Raw genomic sequence first — 16,069 nt, forward strand, 5'->3', positions numbered from 1 at the left:
TTTGGTCAAATGTCTTATTCCCCTGACAGTTCTAGTAGCCAGAGGGATTTAACAATCTGTGGATTGTAGCTCTGTGAGGGCAACAGGGTGTCTACTAGCAACTTTCAGCACCCTTCAAAAACCACACTTTCTAGGAATCTTTGGGGAAGCCATGACTGTCTAAAGTGAAATAAATTTCACTTTAAATTTGGGTGGGAAACTACATGTGCCTGCTCTAGAATAAAAAGGTGGGGAAAACCCTGCAAAACAATGATACTGTTCACAATATTTTCCTTTTGGAAAGGAAAGGGGCTTTCCCTCTGGCCAGTAACCACCAAACCAAACTCCTCCCCTCCCTCTTCTCTCCCCAGAACAGTTTCACGTATCCTAAGCATGATTGTACAGAAGTAAAGAACTCCTGTACAGAACTCAAAAACCATGCAAATGATCAAACCTGCTATCTCCTTCTGCCTTATATCCCCTCCCTCTTCCCCCTTCCTTCCCCACACCCGCTCCCCTTCCAATCCCTCTTCCTCCTTCCCTCTGCTCCTCCCGTGGTCAGTTTTACCTTTCCAAAGCATGATTGCACGGGAGTAAATCTCACTGAACTTAGTAAGCATGCAAATGATCAGACCTGGCTTTTCCCTCTTCTTTCCTCTCCATCCTCTCCTCCTCCCCTCTGCCCACCCCACCCCTCCCTCTTCTCCCCCTCCCCCGTGGTCAGTTTCACCTATTCTAAGCATGATTGCGGAGGAGTAAATCCCACTGAACTCAATATCCATGTAAATAATCCATCCATTCTTAGCAAACTTGCACAGGATCCCATTTGTTACCTCCTGGATTAAAAAGCAGAAAAATTCACTAATAGGAAAAAAACCCCATGGTAGAAGAACATACCTATAGCCAACAGATATTTTAAAAAGCAGGGAAATTGGGCAGCTATAGTGAATACATCGGGAAGCAGGAGACCTGACCTCCTCTCTGAGATACTGTACTGCCCTACAAATTTGTAAAAATGCAAACACAATTTGGGTTGGCTTTTCACAGTCGGATCCACTTTCTGAGTAGCTTGGAAGAATTTGGTAACATGCCTCTGAATACAGTATATGGTGAGTGGTGGCAGCATGTGCCATCTCCAAAGATGGAGAATTAATTTTTTCTATGTTTGTTGGTGTTCTTGCTTTGCTTTTTTTCTGTGTTACTACTGTTTCTACAGAGAATCTAACCTAGAAAATCATATTTCTCTCATTATTCATCCTAGAAATCTGTGTCAAATTTTTCAGCCTTTTATGCCTATACGGTGAGTGCTGGCAACACCTGCAATCATCCAAATAACAGAAACAAGACATGTGCTGTGCTGTGCTGAGCTTGTTTTAGAAGGGAGGAAGAAACAATATTAAGACAGATGATATAGTTCAGATAGTCACTTTAAACAAGTTTGATTTACTTTGCAATTTTAGTGGATTTTCTTTTGCTTCTGTTTCTGTGAATATTTATTTATTTATTACATTTATATACTGCCACGTAGCCAAAGCTCTCTGGGCGGTTTACAGCAATTAAAAATATTAAAAACAAATATACAAATTTTAAAACACAAAAAACAATTTAAAACCACAATTTAAAAAATAATAAAAACAATTTAAAAACGCGTGAAGTACAGCAGCACTTTGCATAATTTGCCACCCTGGGCTCCTACTGGGAAGAAGGGTGGGATATAAATCTAATAAATAATTTTAAAAAAATTATACTAAAAAAACTCCAAAAACAATTGTGGAATAATGGCAATGACTATTCTGCAGAATAATCTCCAACGGACACAATGTCTCAGTTTGCACAAGATAAAACAATGGGAGGTGAAACATATTCTAGCAAAATTCTAGATGTGCTCTATGTTTTTAATTGAACATGCCCACCTTTCCTTAAGTGGGGTGGTTTAAACATAGCAGGCTGACCACATGCATCTTGGTCAGGCCCAGTTTGTTTTTTCCAACAGCTAGATTCATTGCTTAAGTAGCAACATATTGTAATCAGTCTGATTTTACATCAAACTGCAGTTTCAGATTCAACTGTTAATGCACCCGAAATAGAAATGGAACATAACCTTCAGTTTGAAACACAAAAGGCTATCTTCACCATCATATGACATTGACCAATAAAAAGGCTTTGAAATTAATAAAAATAAATTTGACACAGATTTCTAGGATAATGAGTGGGGAAAAAATTCTAGGTTAGATGCTCTGTAGAAACAGTAGTAACACAGAAAAGAAGCAAAGCAAGAATACTAGCAAACATGCAAAAAATGTAATTCTCCACCTTTGGAGATGTAGTCTTGATTGCAACGGTTGCCACCACTCACCGTAGTGGTTTTCTTCAGAAGACATGTAGCAAGGTTCATAACCCAGCAATTTCTATAATTACTTGAAGCACTAGCTGGTATAAGAGAAAATCACAGTCATGCCTTCCTCAGTGAAAGACGCACACAAGTTGATGAACACCTTGAGCTCCTCAACAGATCACACTATGGCACAGTGCCTTTGAGAACCCATGATCTGTTTCTCACAGGATGGTTGGGATGCTAGGGTATCTATGTCTCTCTCTGTTTTATTTTATGGATATAAACGTTACAGATGCCATACAAACACTAAATGATAATAGAAGTATTAGTAAGCTTTTCTCTAATGGGATCCCAGGGTGTCTTCATGTGCCTGGAATGATGCCTAGCTCTCAATTCTCCTGTCCATTTCTGCAAGAGATGGCCAAGACACTGGAGTCGGACAGGTATTCATCCTTCGCCTTTTTGCTGTGAAACTAAAAAATTCTGTCTCTCTCTCACACACACACCTTTAGGAAAGGTACACTATTAATGTCATAAGGCGGCCAAAAGTGACACAGCACCAAAGCACTATTTAAAAAGCAGAAAGTTGTTTACACTAATGTATATGCATGATATTTATTTCCCAGAAAAGCAATATACATTACAAATTTAATCTTAACTGTTTGATTCATAAAAGTTCAAAAGCACCTTTAGAAATGTAATATTGTCTCCTGTAGTTTTAAACAAGTAGTCAAAGTAGCTACCTGAAGACAAAAATAAATCCTGAAGTTTTATCTCAGAGTGGCATTTTTAAAAAGGGGGGGAAAACTTAGTGTAGCTCAGAAAAACCATCATGGGTAGCTGTGATGTTCAGTTAGTTATTTGCAACAGTTGAACTACTAAAAATACTTGGTCATATAGGCTTAAAAGTATTTTTAAATGGTTCTTCCAAAGTTGTTCAACGTTAAGATTTATTTCCTTTCTGAAGGGAACTGATAGTGTGAAATAAAAAATGCATGAAAAATGGTAGTCCTAAGTCAATCCACCAGCATCCTCCCATATCTAGTGCAATTTATCCTGTGTGCTGACTTCTCAATCTACCAGAAGCAGTCAATAATACGGAGGGAGGTCAGAGACATGCATAGTGCAATATGGTCCCAAGGTAACTTGCAGTAGACCTTACAGAGGGGGAGTGTAAAACATCAGAATGCAGCTGGCATTTTCAGAGCAACCTTTGTTTCTTGCAACATTTCATTCTGCCCTCAAAAGTGGCTTGATTGTGAAGCAGTTTATTCGTGGAGAGCCTTGTCTGCAGCAGCAACAGCTTTGGTGATTACACAAACTGCCCTTCATGTAAATCTTCTTAAGCATATTTATCTTAGTAGTCTTCTAGGAACAGCAAAGGCCTATAAAAGGGAAAAAAGACATTATGAACGTAAGTTTCATGTAGTTCATAATTTTAACTGCTAGACATATCACAGTTTGATTCATACACACAACACTCTGTATTTACACTGACAAAGGGAAGAGGTATACGTAATGTTTCTTGTCAGTACAAACCAGCTTTGAATTAAAAGCAAAAACAAATCTAATCAAAGGCAAAGGGAATGTTTCCAGCCACAGGGAAAAAACATTCATATAAAAATAAGATGTTACAGGTTTAAGGATGTCACACATGCAGCCACATTCACATAACACTGCAAAAGCAATCAAATATGTGTCAATGGAAAAATCAAATTCAGGATTTACGAATTATTAGCAAACAAGTAAAAGGATACTGTCAAGAATAGATGAAATACTACTTGGCATACACTATTAATGTAAATTACTTAAGACATAATTGGGAGAGAGAATTCAGCAGTACTGTACACTGTGGATATGAATTTTTAAAAAAGAAAATAGACTTGCTTTAAGAGAACAATTCTACAAAATACTGTACAAGTAATAGTATGTGCCAGTACAAATAGCAAAAATACTCTTTAAGCTATCATTTTAGCCCATATTCAGTGGGAATGCCCATGGTAAAGCAATGCTGGTTAGATATTGTAAAATGCATGAGATCCAAATTAATCCCCAAACTATGGTGTTGGGTGCTATAAATGGGGAATGCAGAGAAGGAACATAAAAGTATTTATTTTCAACATGATAACAACAGTGCATATTTTACTGGGAAAATGTGAAAATCAGCTGTTTCACCAACTCTTGGTCAATAGGAAAATGGGACTTAGAAAATTATGCTAATGATTAATACAACTTATAAACATCTGTGAGAATAGAGAAGTAGCTCTAGAGAATATTTTCAGAAAAAAATGAATTATTTCTGGTTTTAGAACATAGAGCAGCAGATTTAACAACTACAGATATTTTGACAATAAAATCAAATCGTGACATTCCTAAGTATCTATAGGATGTAGATAATCTTTGCTGCATTTATTTAATGGCTCTCTCTTCCCTTTGGTCAGGTACAATCACATGGAGGGGCAGGAGGGCCATTTGTCCTGAGTCTCAAGCTCATAAGGGACCTCAAATTTAAATGCTTGTTCACTTTTTGGCATTTGATAAGTTTTACAACTTGTTTTTTACGCACATCAGATGATCATGTGACACACTCTCAGCTAAGAGCTGCACATTTAAGTACTTAAGAGAAGTGATTTGGTAAAAGACATTTTTATGTTAACTGCTATAGACATTGTCATATTAAAGGGATAAAATGTTCATTAACATTAATAAAAATATATTGATTCTGATGGCATAAGATTATATCATGATGAATGTGTCCTGGGATCAGCTGATTATAGAAACAAACCACTCACTCTTTTTAGGGGTCCCATATTTTGTTTTTGTGTGTCATCATTTTTTATTTTTTATCATGGCTAGGGGCCCAAAAGCTGGATCCCACCTCGGAGAGGGTCTGCATTCAGTAAATGGATGCCAGTTCTATTTTCTGTTTTAAACAACCAGTTGTACTTCTCTTACTGTATATTTGTTTAAGTTGTTTACTCATCATTTGTGTTTGTTATTCAATTAATATTTTAAAGGGATTGTTAAAAATAAATTGAAAATAGAAATACAAGTATCATAACGTCATTATATAGTCTAATTGTGGTGCAGTCACATGTAACACTGGAAGTTCTTTTTAAGCTGGAGAAAGCAGGACATTGTGGAGGTGAAAAAGGAGCAGAAGGAAATTAAAAACAAGGCACTTCTTCATACAAATTATTGAATTCATTGCCACAAGATGTTGCTTTTAAAAAGGATAAACAACATCAGGAAACACAAAGAGTACACAATCATGTTTCTATTAATAGTTCTCTCTTTATCTCCTTTTCTAAAAAAATCAAACAGCTATAGCTCAACAACTATTAGCCACGACAGCTCAATAGAATACCCATGTCAAGTGGCAATGTGTCTGAGTACCAGATGCTGGAAACAGAGCATGGATATCAGCTTCACTTGTGAGTTTGCCACTGTTGGGGACAAAAACCCAGGACTGCAGTTCTTATGTTCTTATCAGAGAGTGTACTGGGAAGATTGAAAGTATTCAATTTTATGAAATACATGTGTGAAGTAATTCCTCTTTTTAAGGAACAGTTGAATATCAAACTGTTAACTGAAATTAGAGAGCATGTAGGGAGTGCAAAACTTTCCATTTTCTGAAGTATTTGTTTGGAGCAGATTTTCTGTTTAATAACCAGGTGACTATCATACATTGTTAACTAATATCCATCGGAGGTTCACTGCGATTAGCTAGTATACATACTATCTAGCAATACAATCTCATTCATCTATGAAGCTCATTTGGTGACCTGAGCAAACCCATCTCTCAGGTTCCCTACTTCACAGGGTTTGTGTGAAGCTTAAATGCAATAAATGAATAACTAGAAAGTAATTAATTATAATGGCATTAATAGCTTATGTGGAAACTAGCATAATTTAGAGTACAGGTTGATTTATTATATTATTTATTTATTTCAACAATTTATAAATCGTTTACTATTTGTTTACTATTCTAGTGGTATACAGAGTTTTTTATTACAAAGATAAAATCAGTTAAAACTAACCATAAAATCAGAAAACTTACTTGAATGCCTTCTAAAATAAAAATAACTTTACCAGGTACTGAAAGTTCAACAGGGCAAGAGCCTGTTTGATCTCAGCTCGGAGGGAGCTCCACAGAACTGGGCCCACAGTACTGAAAACATGGCTCCTGGTGGATGCAAGCCATGTATCCAAGCCACAGGGGACCATTAAAAGTAAAGATGTAAAAGAATTTCACACAAACCATGAATGCATCCAAATTTTTGTTGTTCCGCATACCCGGATACCATCCACACACGACTTTCGGCAACACTTTTTTTTTTTTTGCTTTGAGCTCAGTACTCTTGTGTTCTTCCTGGAGAGGATGTCAACTCCCAGACTCAGACTTCATTGGAGAAACTTGAATCATATGCCACTGCATATACTGGGGGCACATGAGTAGTGATGGTAAGCTGCTTTTCAAGGTATCTCAGTGAGGAAGTCCTAATAAGTTTCTGGAGAATCTCAGGACATAGGAATTATTATTTTTATAGTTCTATCTCATCTTTCTTCCATCATGAAACCCAAAGTGCTATACATGTGGTTCACACCACCATCCATACAGGCCCTATATGAGCCACCGTTCCAGCAAGGCGTTGCCTCACGTGCCTTTAGACTATATACTCTTGAGATTCAAGTACATAAGAAGCTGCCTGAAATACCAGGTCAGACTATTTCCCCCCTAGCCCAATATTGTCTACGCTGACAGGCAACAGCTCTCCAGGTTTACAGGAAGAAGTATTTCACATAATCTGCTATCCATCAATTTTTATAGATAGTTTTCACATTTTTACAATAACATAGTTGAGTAAAGGAAGGAACCTGAAACGTTTTGCATGCCAAGCATGTGCTCAATTATTGAGCTATTGCCCCCCTCTCTAGAACATAGTTTGAAAATGATAGGCTTTCAGAGGATGGATGAAATCAGAACTTGCAATTTATAGGAAGTAGTTGTATCTGCTGGAGGCCTCTGTTTGCCATCCAAACACAAGGGAGACTTACCAGGCAGCACTGAAATTAATGTTAAAGAATCTCTTACCCAGTATAGTCCAATAAGAACTGTTCTTTGACAAGTTTCAAGATTATACTCAATGTAGCACTAAGTCAAATGTACCGTCAGCACAAAGATTTTTCCTTACACAATGGAACATTCTCCCTTTTCTCCTCCTCCACCCACCCCCCAAATTTATTTTGTTTTTTCCCCCAACGTGCCAGAAAAGATTTGGAGACAGCGCAGGGTACATGTGAGAGAAGGGGAGGGAAGGAAATCCCCATGCGCTATTTATTTATTTATTGCATGTGTATACCACCCCATAGCCGAAGCTCTCTGGGCGGTTTACAACAATTAAAAAGATTAAAAACAAATATACAAATTAAAAAAAAGCATTTTTAAAAAACAATTTAAAAAGACATGCTAAAATGCCTGGGAGAAGAGCAAAGTCTTGACCTGGCAGCAAAAAGATAACAGTGTTGGCACCAGGCGCGCCTCGTCAGCAGGATCATTCCATAATTTGGGGGCCACCACTGAGAAGGCCCTCTCCCTTGTTGCCACACTCCCAGCTTCCCTCAGAGGAGGCACCCGGAGGAGGGCCTTTAATGTTGAGCGTAGTGTACGGGTGGGTTCGTGTCAGGAGAGGCGTTCCATCAGGTATTGTGGTCCTAAGCCGTGTAAGACTTTATAGGTTAAAACCAGCACCTTGAATCGAGCTCGGAAACATACAGGCAGCCAATGCAAGCGGGTCAGAATCAGTTTTATATGTTTGGACCGTCTGGTCCCTGTTACCAATCTGGCCACTGCAGTTTGCACAAGCTGCAGTTTCTGAACCGTCTTCAAAGGCAGCCCCACATAGAGCGCATTGCAGTAATCTAACTTGGAGGTTACCAGAGCATGGACCACTGAAGCCAGGTTATCCCTGTCCAGATAGGGGCGTAGCTGGGCCACCAACCGAAGTTGGTAGAAGGCACTCTGTGCCAACGAGGCTACCTGAGCCTCAAGTGACAGATATGGTTCTAGGAGAACCCCTAAGCTACGAACCTGCTCCTTCAGGGGGAGTGCAACCCCATCCAGGACAGGTTGGACATCCACCATCCGGTCAGAAGAACCACCCACTAGCAGCATCTCAGTCTTGTCTGGATTGAGCCTCAGTTTATTAGCCCTCATCCAGTCCATTGTCGCAGCCAGGCACTGGCTTAGCACATTGACAGCCTCACCTGAAGAAGATGAAAAGGAGAAATAGAGCTGCATGTCAACTGATGGCAAAGCACTCCAAAGCTCTGGATGACTGCACCCAACAGTTTCATGTAGATGTTGAACAGTATGGGGGACAGAACTGACCCCTGCGGAACCCCATACTGGAGAGTCCAGGGTGCCGAGCAACGTTCCCCAATCACCACCTTCTGGAGCTGACCCGCCAAGTAGGAGTGGAACCACCGTCATGCAGTCCCTCCCACTTTCAACTCAGCCAGTCATCCCAGAAGGATACCATGGTTGATGGTATCAAAAGCCGCTAAAAGATCAAGGAGAATCAACAGAGTCACACTCCCCCTGTCTCTCTCCTGACAGAGGTCATCATACCGGGCCACCAAGGATGTTTCCATGCCAAAACCAGGCCTGAAACCCGACTGAAATGGATCCAGATAATCGGTCTCATCCAAGAGTGTCTGGAGCTGGCCTGCAGCCACTCGTTCAAGGACCTTGCCCAGGAATGGAAACCTTTGCCACCAGCCTATACTTATTAAGATTTTCTGGGTCCAGGAAGGGTCTTTCAGGCAGCCAGGGACCACCCCCTCTCACAGAGAGGCATTAATCACTTCCCTGGCCCAGCCGGCTGTTCCATCCCTGCTAGCTTTTATTAGCCAAGAAGGGCAAGGATCCAGCACAGAAGTGGCTGCATGAACCTGTCCAAGCACCTTGTCAACGTCCTCAAGCTGTACCAACTGAAACTCATCCAAGAAATCAGGACAAGGCTGTGCTCTGGATTCCTCGCTTGATTCACCTGCTATAACACTGGAGTCAAAGTCCTGGCGGATGCTAAAGATTTATCCTAGAAGTGCCTAGCAAATTCATTACAGCAGGCCTCTGATGGTTCCACCATGTCATTGGGGCCAGAGTGTAATAGCACCTGGACAATTCTGAAGAGCTCTGCTGGGCGCAAGATTGATGATTTGATAGTGGAAGCAAAATATTGTATTTTTGCTGCCCTCACTGCCCCTAAACACAGCTTACAATAGGCACTTACCAGTAATTGCATCCACCAGGAATTCATCTCCATCTACACTCAAGCCGTCTCCTATATTGTTTCATCGCTTTCAGCAATGGGGTATACCATGGAGCCGTATGAGCAATCATGTCAACCCCCCAGGTCATTTCTGTATTCCACAGTTCAACCAAGGTTGAAGTCATTCTGCTAGCACAAGGATTTAGTTGAATGCCGCCCAAAATAATTGTGACTTTTCAGCACTCACAGAACAGTAAAAACCAGAGAAGAAATACACAAAGAGGAGGGATGCCAAAGAAGACCCTGACTACTACCTGTCTGGGTAGTGTTCAAATCTGAATTGCACCCCAATACCTCACCTTATTAATTCATATTCAGAATGGGCAGGCTGTCTGCTCAACTACTGAATTACTAGAAAAACACTTCACAGTAAGTCCAACTTTCTGTTCTTGGTCAGCAGGGAGCGGAGCAGACAGTGAAAGGATCTCCAACTAGCAAAATTCCTATGCATGCACATGAGAATTCCCATCACAGTATATCCTTCCAAACAATGCTTCAGCTGAAGCAAATTTGTTCATTCTGTAATGTCATACAAAATTGGAGGAACTCCCAAGAGGCTGCCCTACAAATATCTTCAACTGCTACCTTAGTGTTCAGGACAGCTGATGCTGCCATTTCCCACAGAAAATAGTTGTGGTGCCTGCAGGTGGGGGCAGACAGCTGGATCAGTAGGCCAGAGAAATACATTTTCTCACCCTTCTGCTGATGGTTAACATTGTGACTTTCTTCCCTTGAATGCCCTTTTTGTACAAGGCCTGACAAACAGCCTGAGTACCTAGCATTCTGGGTTCATTTCAGATCAATATAGAGTCCTGCTAAGTGTAAAATTGTTCTATTTTTCCGATCCCCTTTGAGAGTCTTTGGGAGGAAGGGCAGGATAAAAATGTAATAAATAAATATCTAGGGTGAAAAAATTCAAATGGTAGCCCTGAAAGTGCTCTCAGAATTAGAGACAGGGTTGAGGTAGGGTACATATGGATGGGGAGCAGAGATATCAGAGTGGCTCCATACAGGAAGTGCTCCTGTCAACTATCATGCTTCCTAAGGTGGCAACCTGGCTCTTGAATGTGTTTAGCATCAGCTCCTGGTGTAGGAGCATCTGCAATGTCTAGGTCCACCTGCAGGAAGGCCAACACATCAGTGATCTATATTCTGGACAAAGAAACAGGTTGGCACTTGCACCTTCTTTGGAACACCGACCATGTCATTTCATACATCTTGAAGATGGAGGATTGGCAAGATGCCAGGATAGTCTGAGCTACTTCTAGTGAGAGACCTGTATCTAGGAAATGTCATTGCTCAACTTACAGACACACAGTTGCAGCTACTCTGGGTATAGTAACATTCCCTCGGTCAGGAGATCTGGGTGCCCCAGAATTCTCTAAGAGGACCTAGTGCTGAAATCAATTAGTTATGAGAAACAGGGTTATCTAAGCCACTGAAGTGTGGTGGTGGTGGGAATCACCATCAGAACCTGTCTTGTATGTTTGACCTTGTGCAACTTCCTTGCTTCTAGCAGAAGTGGTGGGAAATCATTATTATAGACCCTGGAGCTACTTAACTGAAAGGACATCAAAGGCATCTGCTTTTGGATTCTGTTACCTCAAGAAATATTAAGCTAACATCTTGTTGCAACTCAATGAAGTCAACTGCTAAATTATTTCCTGCAAACTGTCCAGGCTGGAGGTAATTCCTGCTATTCAATGGTATTCTGCGTGGATAATGTATCTCTTGGATATGTTCTGCCAAACTGTTTTGTGCCCAGACTAATAGGCTTGCCTCTGTTTGAAGATTGCTGGAGTGTCCCCTTTGTGTTTAATGTAGCCTTTCACTGCCACACTGTCCATCCCAATAAGCACGTTTGTGGGAGAGTATGATTGCAAAGGTTGTTTGGTTCTGGTTGTTTTGGCACCACCACTTTAGCAGCCTCTTCCTATCTGTCTCTCACACACATTTTTTTTCATCACTGCTTTAGTAGCAGCAGTGTCAGCAATGTCTTCTCAACTTCTCAGAACTGGAGGTGCCTTGTGGAGCATCTTAGTAGTCAGAGATAGTTGAGTGTGTGAAGTACTAACTGTCTTTCCTGCATCACCAGATGGTATGGGTGCTGGGAGGTACCTGATCCATCCACCCTTTGCCAGGTAGAACCAAGTAGAACCTTGCTTTGGGCAGTTAACTACAATGGCTAAAAAAAACTGTTGCTCTGTGGCCACTGCCTCCCTTGTAAAAAAGACCTTTTTAAAGGATGGTGTCAGCATAAAAAGGGGAAAGGGAAAACGGGGCCCCACAGAGATGTAATATCCTCAGAGCTCCTACCCACACTCTTGCCTTTGGGTAGGGTTAACAGGTCTATACTCATTGCTTGAGTTTAGGATACAACACATCTTAAGAACACTCTGTACAGCAATGGTACAACATAAGCCTTCATTTCTATTAGATCATCATGTCCTGCCTTCTTCCATATATCGTCTCCAATTCCCCTCACCCCCACTAAGTACTGCTACCCCAAATTGTTGGCTTACTCCCAAGCAAGCCTCAGCCAAAGCATGGGAGATTACATCCTCTCTCATGGGGACATGAAATCTTTCCATTTTGGCGCTACCTTCTATTGAAGAGGAGTTAATTTAATATCTGTTCCTGCGGATCACAAATCTTCTGTTCACCGAAGTCCAACTCAAATTGTGCCCAGAAATAGACAAACATTTCCCAATACTTTTCCTTACATGATCTTCATATAGGGCAGCCTTTCCCAACCAGTGTGCCTCCAGATGTTGTTGGACTACAAATCCCATCTTTCCTGACCATTGGCAATGCTGGCTGAGGCTGATGGGAGTTGCGGTCCAACAACATCTGGAGGCACACTGGTTGGGAAAGGCTGAATAAGGAAAAATGTGTACACTGTTGCACATGAACATACTTATTTTTGCAGTCAATACTTAAGTTGAGATGTTCCTCCACACAATAAATTCCCAACACTTATAATGCTATAATTCATTCTCCATATGAGAGTGCACTCTAGAGCTATCATTCAGCTATTTAAACAACTTTTCATAGATTAACTAATGAATCATATTAAGAAACCCACAACATAGCTGCTTTTTAGAATGTACAACTGCTTTTTTCAAGAGAAAGATAACTACTTAGGAAAAACCAAAGCTATTCACATGTTGTTAGAAGAAAAGCTACGTTTAATATTTTCTTCATTTCATATAACACATGACTCAAAGAGCCTTCATAACTAAAGACAAGCCTTTAAATCACACTGCTACCAATGGAAATTTGCAGTCACCCATTAAATCTTTACCAGCTATTGATTAGCACTCCAAGCCTTAGGTTTGGATCCAAAGATGCTCCCACAGGACCAAAAGATAGATACTATGCATTTGGTTTGGATTCTGAATCCTCTGTGTATGTGTGCATAGAATAAAACACACACACCGTAATCTATTTATTTCAAGTGCAATGGGAATGTTCAGTGACTCACTAATTGGCAACTACAACTTACCTCAACTACCCATTTAGTGTATTCATAGCAAAAATGACACTCGTGCTTCAGTTCAGATGATACAGAGCACAGTCTTATCGTTTATGTGTAGATATTGTGAAGTAGTCTTTAAAATGCAAATGGAAATGTGAAGAGGAATTTGATAATAAGAAAAGTCTTTCCCTTACAGAGAACGACATTTGTTGTAAATCCTTCTGACTGCCAATAGCATCACAATTAATATAAACGCTTAAAGGCAAAAACACATTATCTTAGTAAAAATGTGAGGCCAAGAAAACTGATACATGATTTAAAAGTTTTAGAAAAGTTCTTAAAAATATTACTAAAAGCATTAAACGCAATCTGCTTCATAGCTGAATGTTAAATAAAATGAAATGAATACCATTTGATGCTGAAATAGTAACATCATAATTAATCCTCATATTTATGTTTGGGTTGTGAAAGGTACAGTCAGGGATGGGGAAACTATCACCTTCACATGTGCTGGACTCCAAATCTCATCAGCCCCAGCAAGTATGTCAATGGTTAGGAATGATGGGAGTTGTAATCCAATATCATCTGGAGAGTCACAGGTTCCCTATCCCTACTATACATAGTGATTTCATAAGGCTATTTGAAACAGCCCTATTTCTAATGGCTTCATGAAATCCTATGTATAGCAGGGGATGGGGAACCTGTGACCATCCAGATGATGTCAGACTACAAGTATCATGCCAAAATCTCCAGTGTTACAACTTCACAGATAATACTATTATGTGAATCACTATTTGTGTGAACCTTAAGTAAAATAATCAGAAAATTTAGTCACATTGCTTCTTATGAAAAAAATGTTTTACAGCACTATCATAAATATATTTGCATGGAACCAAGCCCCGGTGAGCTCTCTGAATTTATCACTATGTTTTAAAAACACAGAAAACAGAACACAACCTGTTTTAGACCACCAGATGAGAATAGGCAAGGTGGGGAAAGATAACAGACTATATATACTACTGGTGTTTTATAAATATTTAGTAGAAGTAAACAGAGATAACTGTTGCCTAACCCAGCATTCCTGCTTAAAATTAATTAGGAAAACACCAGTGACATTTTGTAAGCAGGTTAGAACAGGAGGGTGGCTGGAGGTAAAGGGAAAGCCCCAGCCTCTTTATCTGTTTTTATTCATTCTAGCCATTTCCCCTACCACCACCCAGAGCTCAGAAATGAACTGGAGGGCTGGGGACTCCATCTCATCTTCCCTCAACCACTGCATCCTGATCCCCACCATAGCCCATACTGTTGTCTCACCCACCACTGACTTTTCTATTGATGAGAGGGCAAAAGTATTTAAAAAGATGGTTCAGCACATGGAGAGGTTGTGTTAATTTTAATAGGATGACACCCATCTTTTTCAAAATGGGACCAAAACAAACATGGTCATTTTAGCAACCAGTGTAATTTTGAACATATTCTTCCCTGGTGAGGAATAAGGTAGTGGATGGGGATGGCTAGTCGCAGGGGGGTGGCTTGTTGCATAAATGTGTTGTAAGCAGATTGGGGACCAGTCAAGCAAGGTCAGGCCTCTGGATTCAAGAACAGGGAGGGGTAATGCCAGAAACCATTTGGTTTATTTCTGTCATGCTTGATCCTCCATATGTGATACAAATTATCAAATGTGACTGAAGTGCACCAACAGTTTTTTTATATAGATATGATGGCACCTAACTTATCAAAATAATTTTCAATGAACATAATTTGGAGATTACAAAATACAACAAAATGTTACTCTTTGCCAAAGAACAGGTATTAATGTATTCAAGTCCCATTGGTTTCAATGGGGAAGTTAAGCATATAGTTGTCTCTCCAGCCGAAATAAATGAGTTTAAAATAAGTTTAGGTAGATAGTACCCTGTTTTCTATGACCTCAGTATATTTTGTTATTGTAAAAAGTAAATGAAATAAAATACTGGTCCTATATTTATGTATACATCTTCATGTTTCTTCCATGCAGTTTCAAAAAATTACTTACCAGTTATAAGTAGTATGAAGAAAACACCTAGGAGAGAAAAATATTCTGATGATTGAATCTCTCAAAACAAATGTTTAATACTAATTATACCAAGAAGAGCAACTCATTCAGACCAACAGTGATACTAGAAACAAGTTATTAGGTGCAGAACTGCAGCTAAAGGTGGGTTCCATAGTATAGCTGGTAGATATGTTTCACTTATTCTGAAACATACACCCTAAACTTGAGTCTGAACTTTCCTTTGATATTTAATTTTAGAAAGCATGTAAGTTGAAAAGAATGAAACAATCATCATTCCCAAATCTTTTTTTCTTTTAGGTAAAATTTCCTCTTTAAATAGTAAAGGTGTAAACCTAATTGTTTAATAAGAACCATGGATTACACTAATCACTAACAGATTCTCCCTACACAGCACTTAAGGGATCTTCCACCCATATTAAGTGAGTTTGGGAATCCCAGACCTTCAGAAGGCTTGGAATCAAGTTCATTATCATCTCCTTCAATCTGCAGAAAACAGTGCTTCAAGAAAGAACAAACAAAACCTGTGCAGAGAAGGCTCAGCTCATTGCTGAGATGTTATCCACTTAAGGAAAATTCCAGTTGTGCGTTAAGATCTGGAGCTCATTGAGTCAGTCCTGATTTAGTAGTATACATTCTTATCGTGAACCATTTCCTTGATGCACCCCATTCTAAATTCTGCTATATTGTGCTGCCTAGAAGACAGCTGTTGAGAATCCACTTCTTGAAGTCACCTTCATTGCCCTGCCAAAATGCTCAGCTGTCTGCCTCTTCAGATCAGTATTATAGGCAAAAACATGATTCTAGACTGCTACAGGCACCAGGTTGCCGCCCTAAGCTACTACTGGGAGGAAGATTGGGATATAAATAATAATAATAATAATTCATAA

General features: G+C 39.8%; 1 protein-coding gene across 1 annotated transcript in view; it reads right to left on the reverse strand.

Moving 5' to 3' along the window:
* The window catches only part of CR1 (complement C3b/C4b receptor 1 (Knops blood group)), a 296,948-nt gene that overhangs the window by 66,819 nt on the left and 214,060 nt on the right, over positions 1-16,069 (reverse strand). The window contains exon 44 of the mRNA XM_061630611.1: positions 15,168-15,188. Within this exon, the coding sequence (XP_061486595.1) occupies positions 15,168-15,188 (21 nt within the window). The remainder of the gene's footprint in view (positions 1-15,167; positions 15,189-16,069) is intronic.

The sequence above is a fragment of the Rhineura floridana genome, chromosome 6 (assembly GCF_030035675.1).
Source record: "Rhineura floridana isolate rRhiFlo1 chromosome 6, rRhiFlo1.hap2, whole genome shotgun sequence".
NCBI lineage: Eukaryota > Metazoa > Chordata > Lepidosauria > Squamata > Rhineuridae > Rhineura > Rhineura floridana.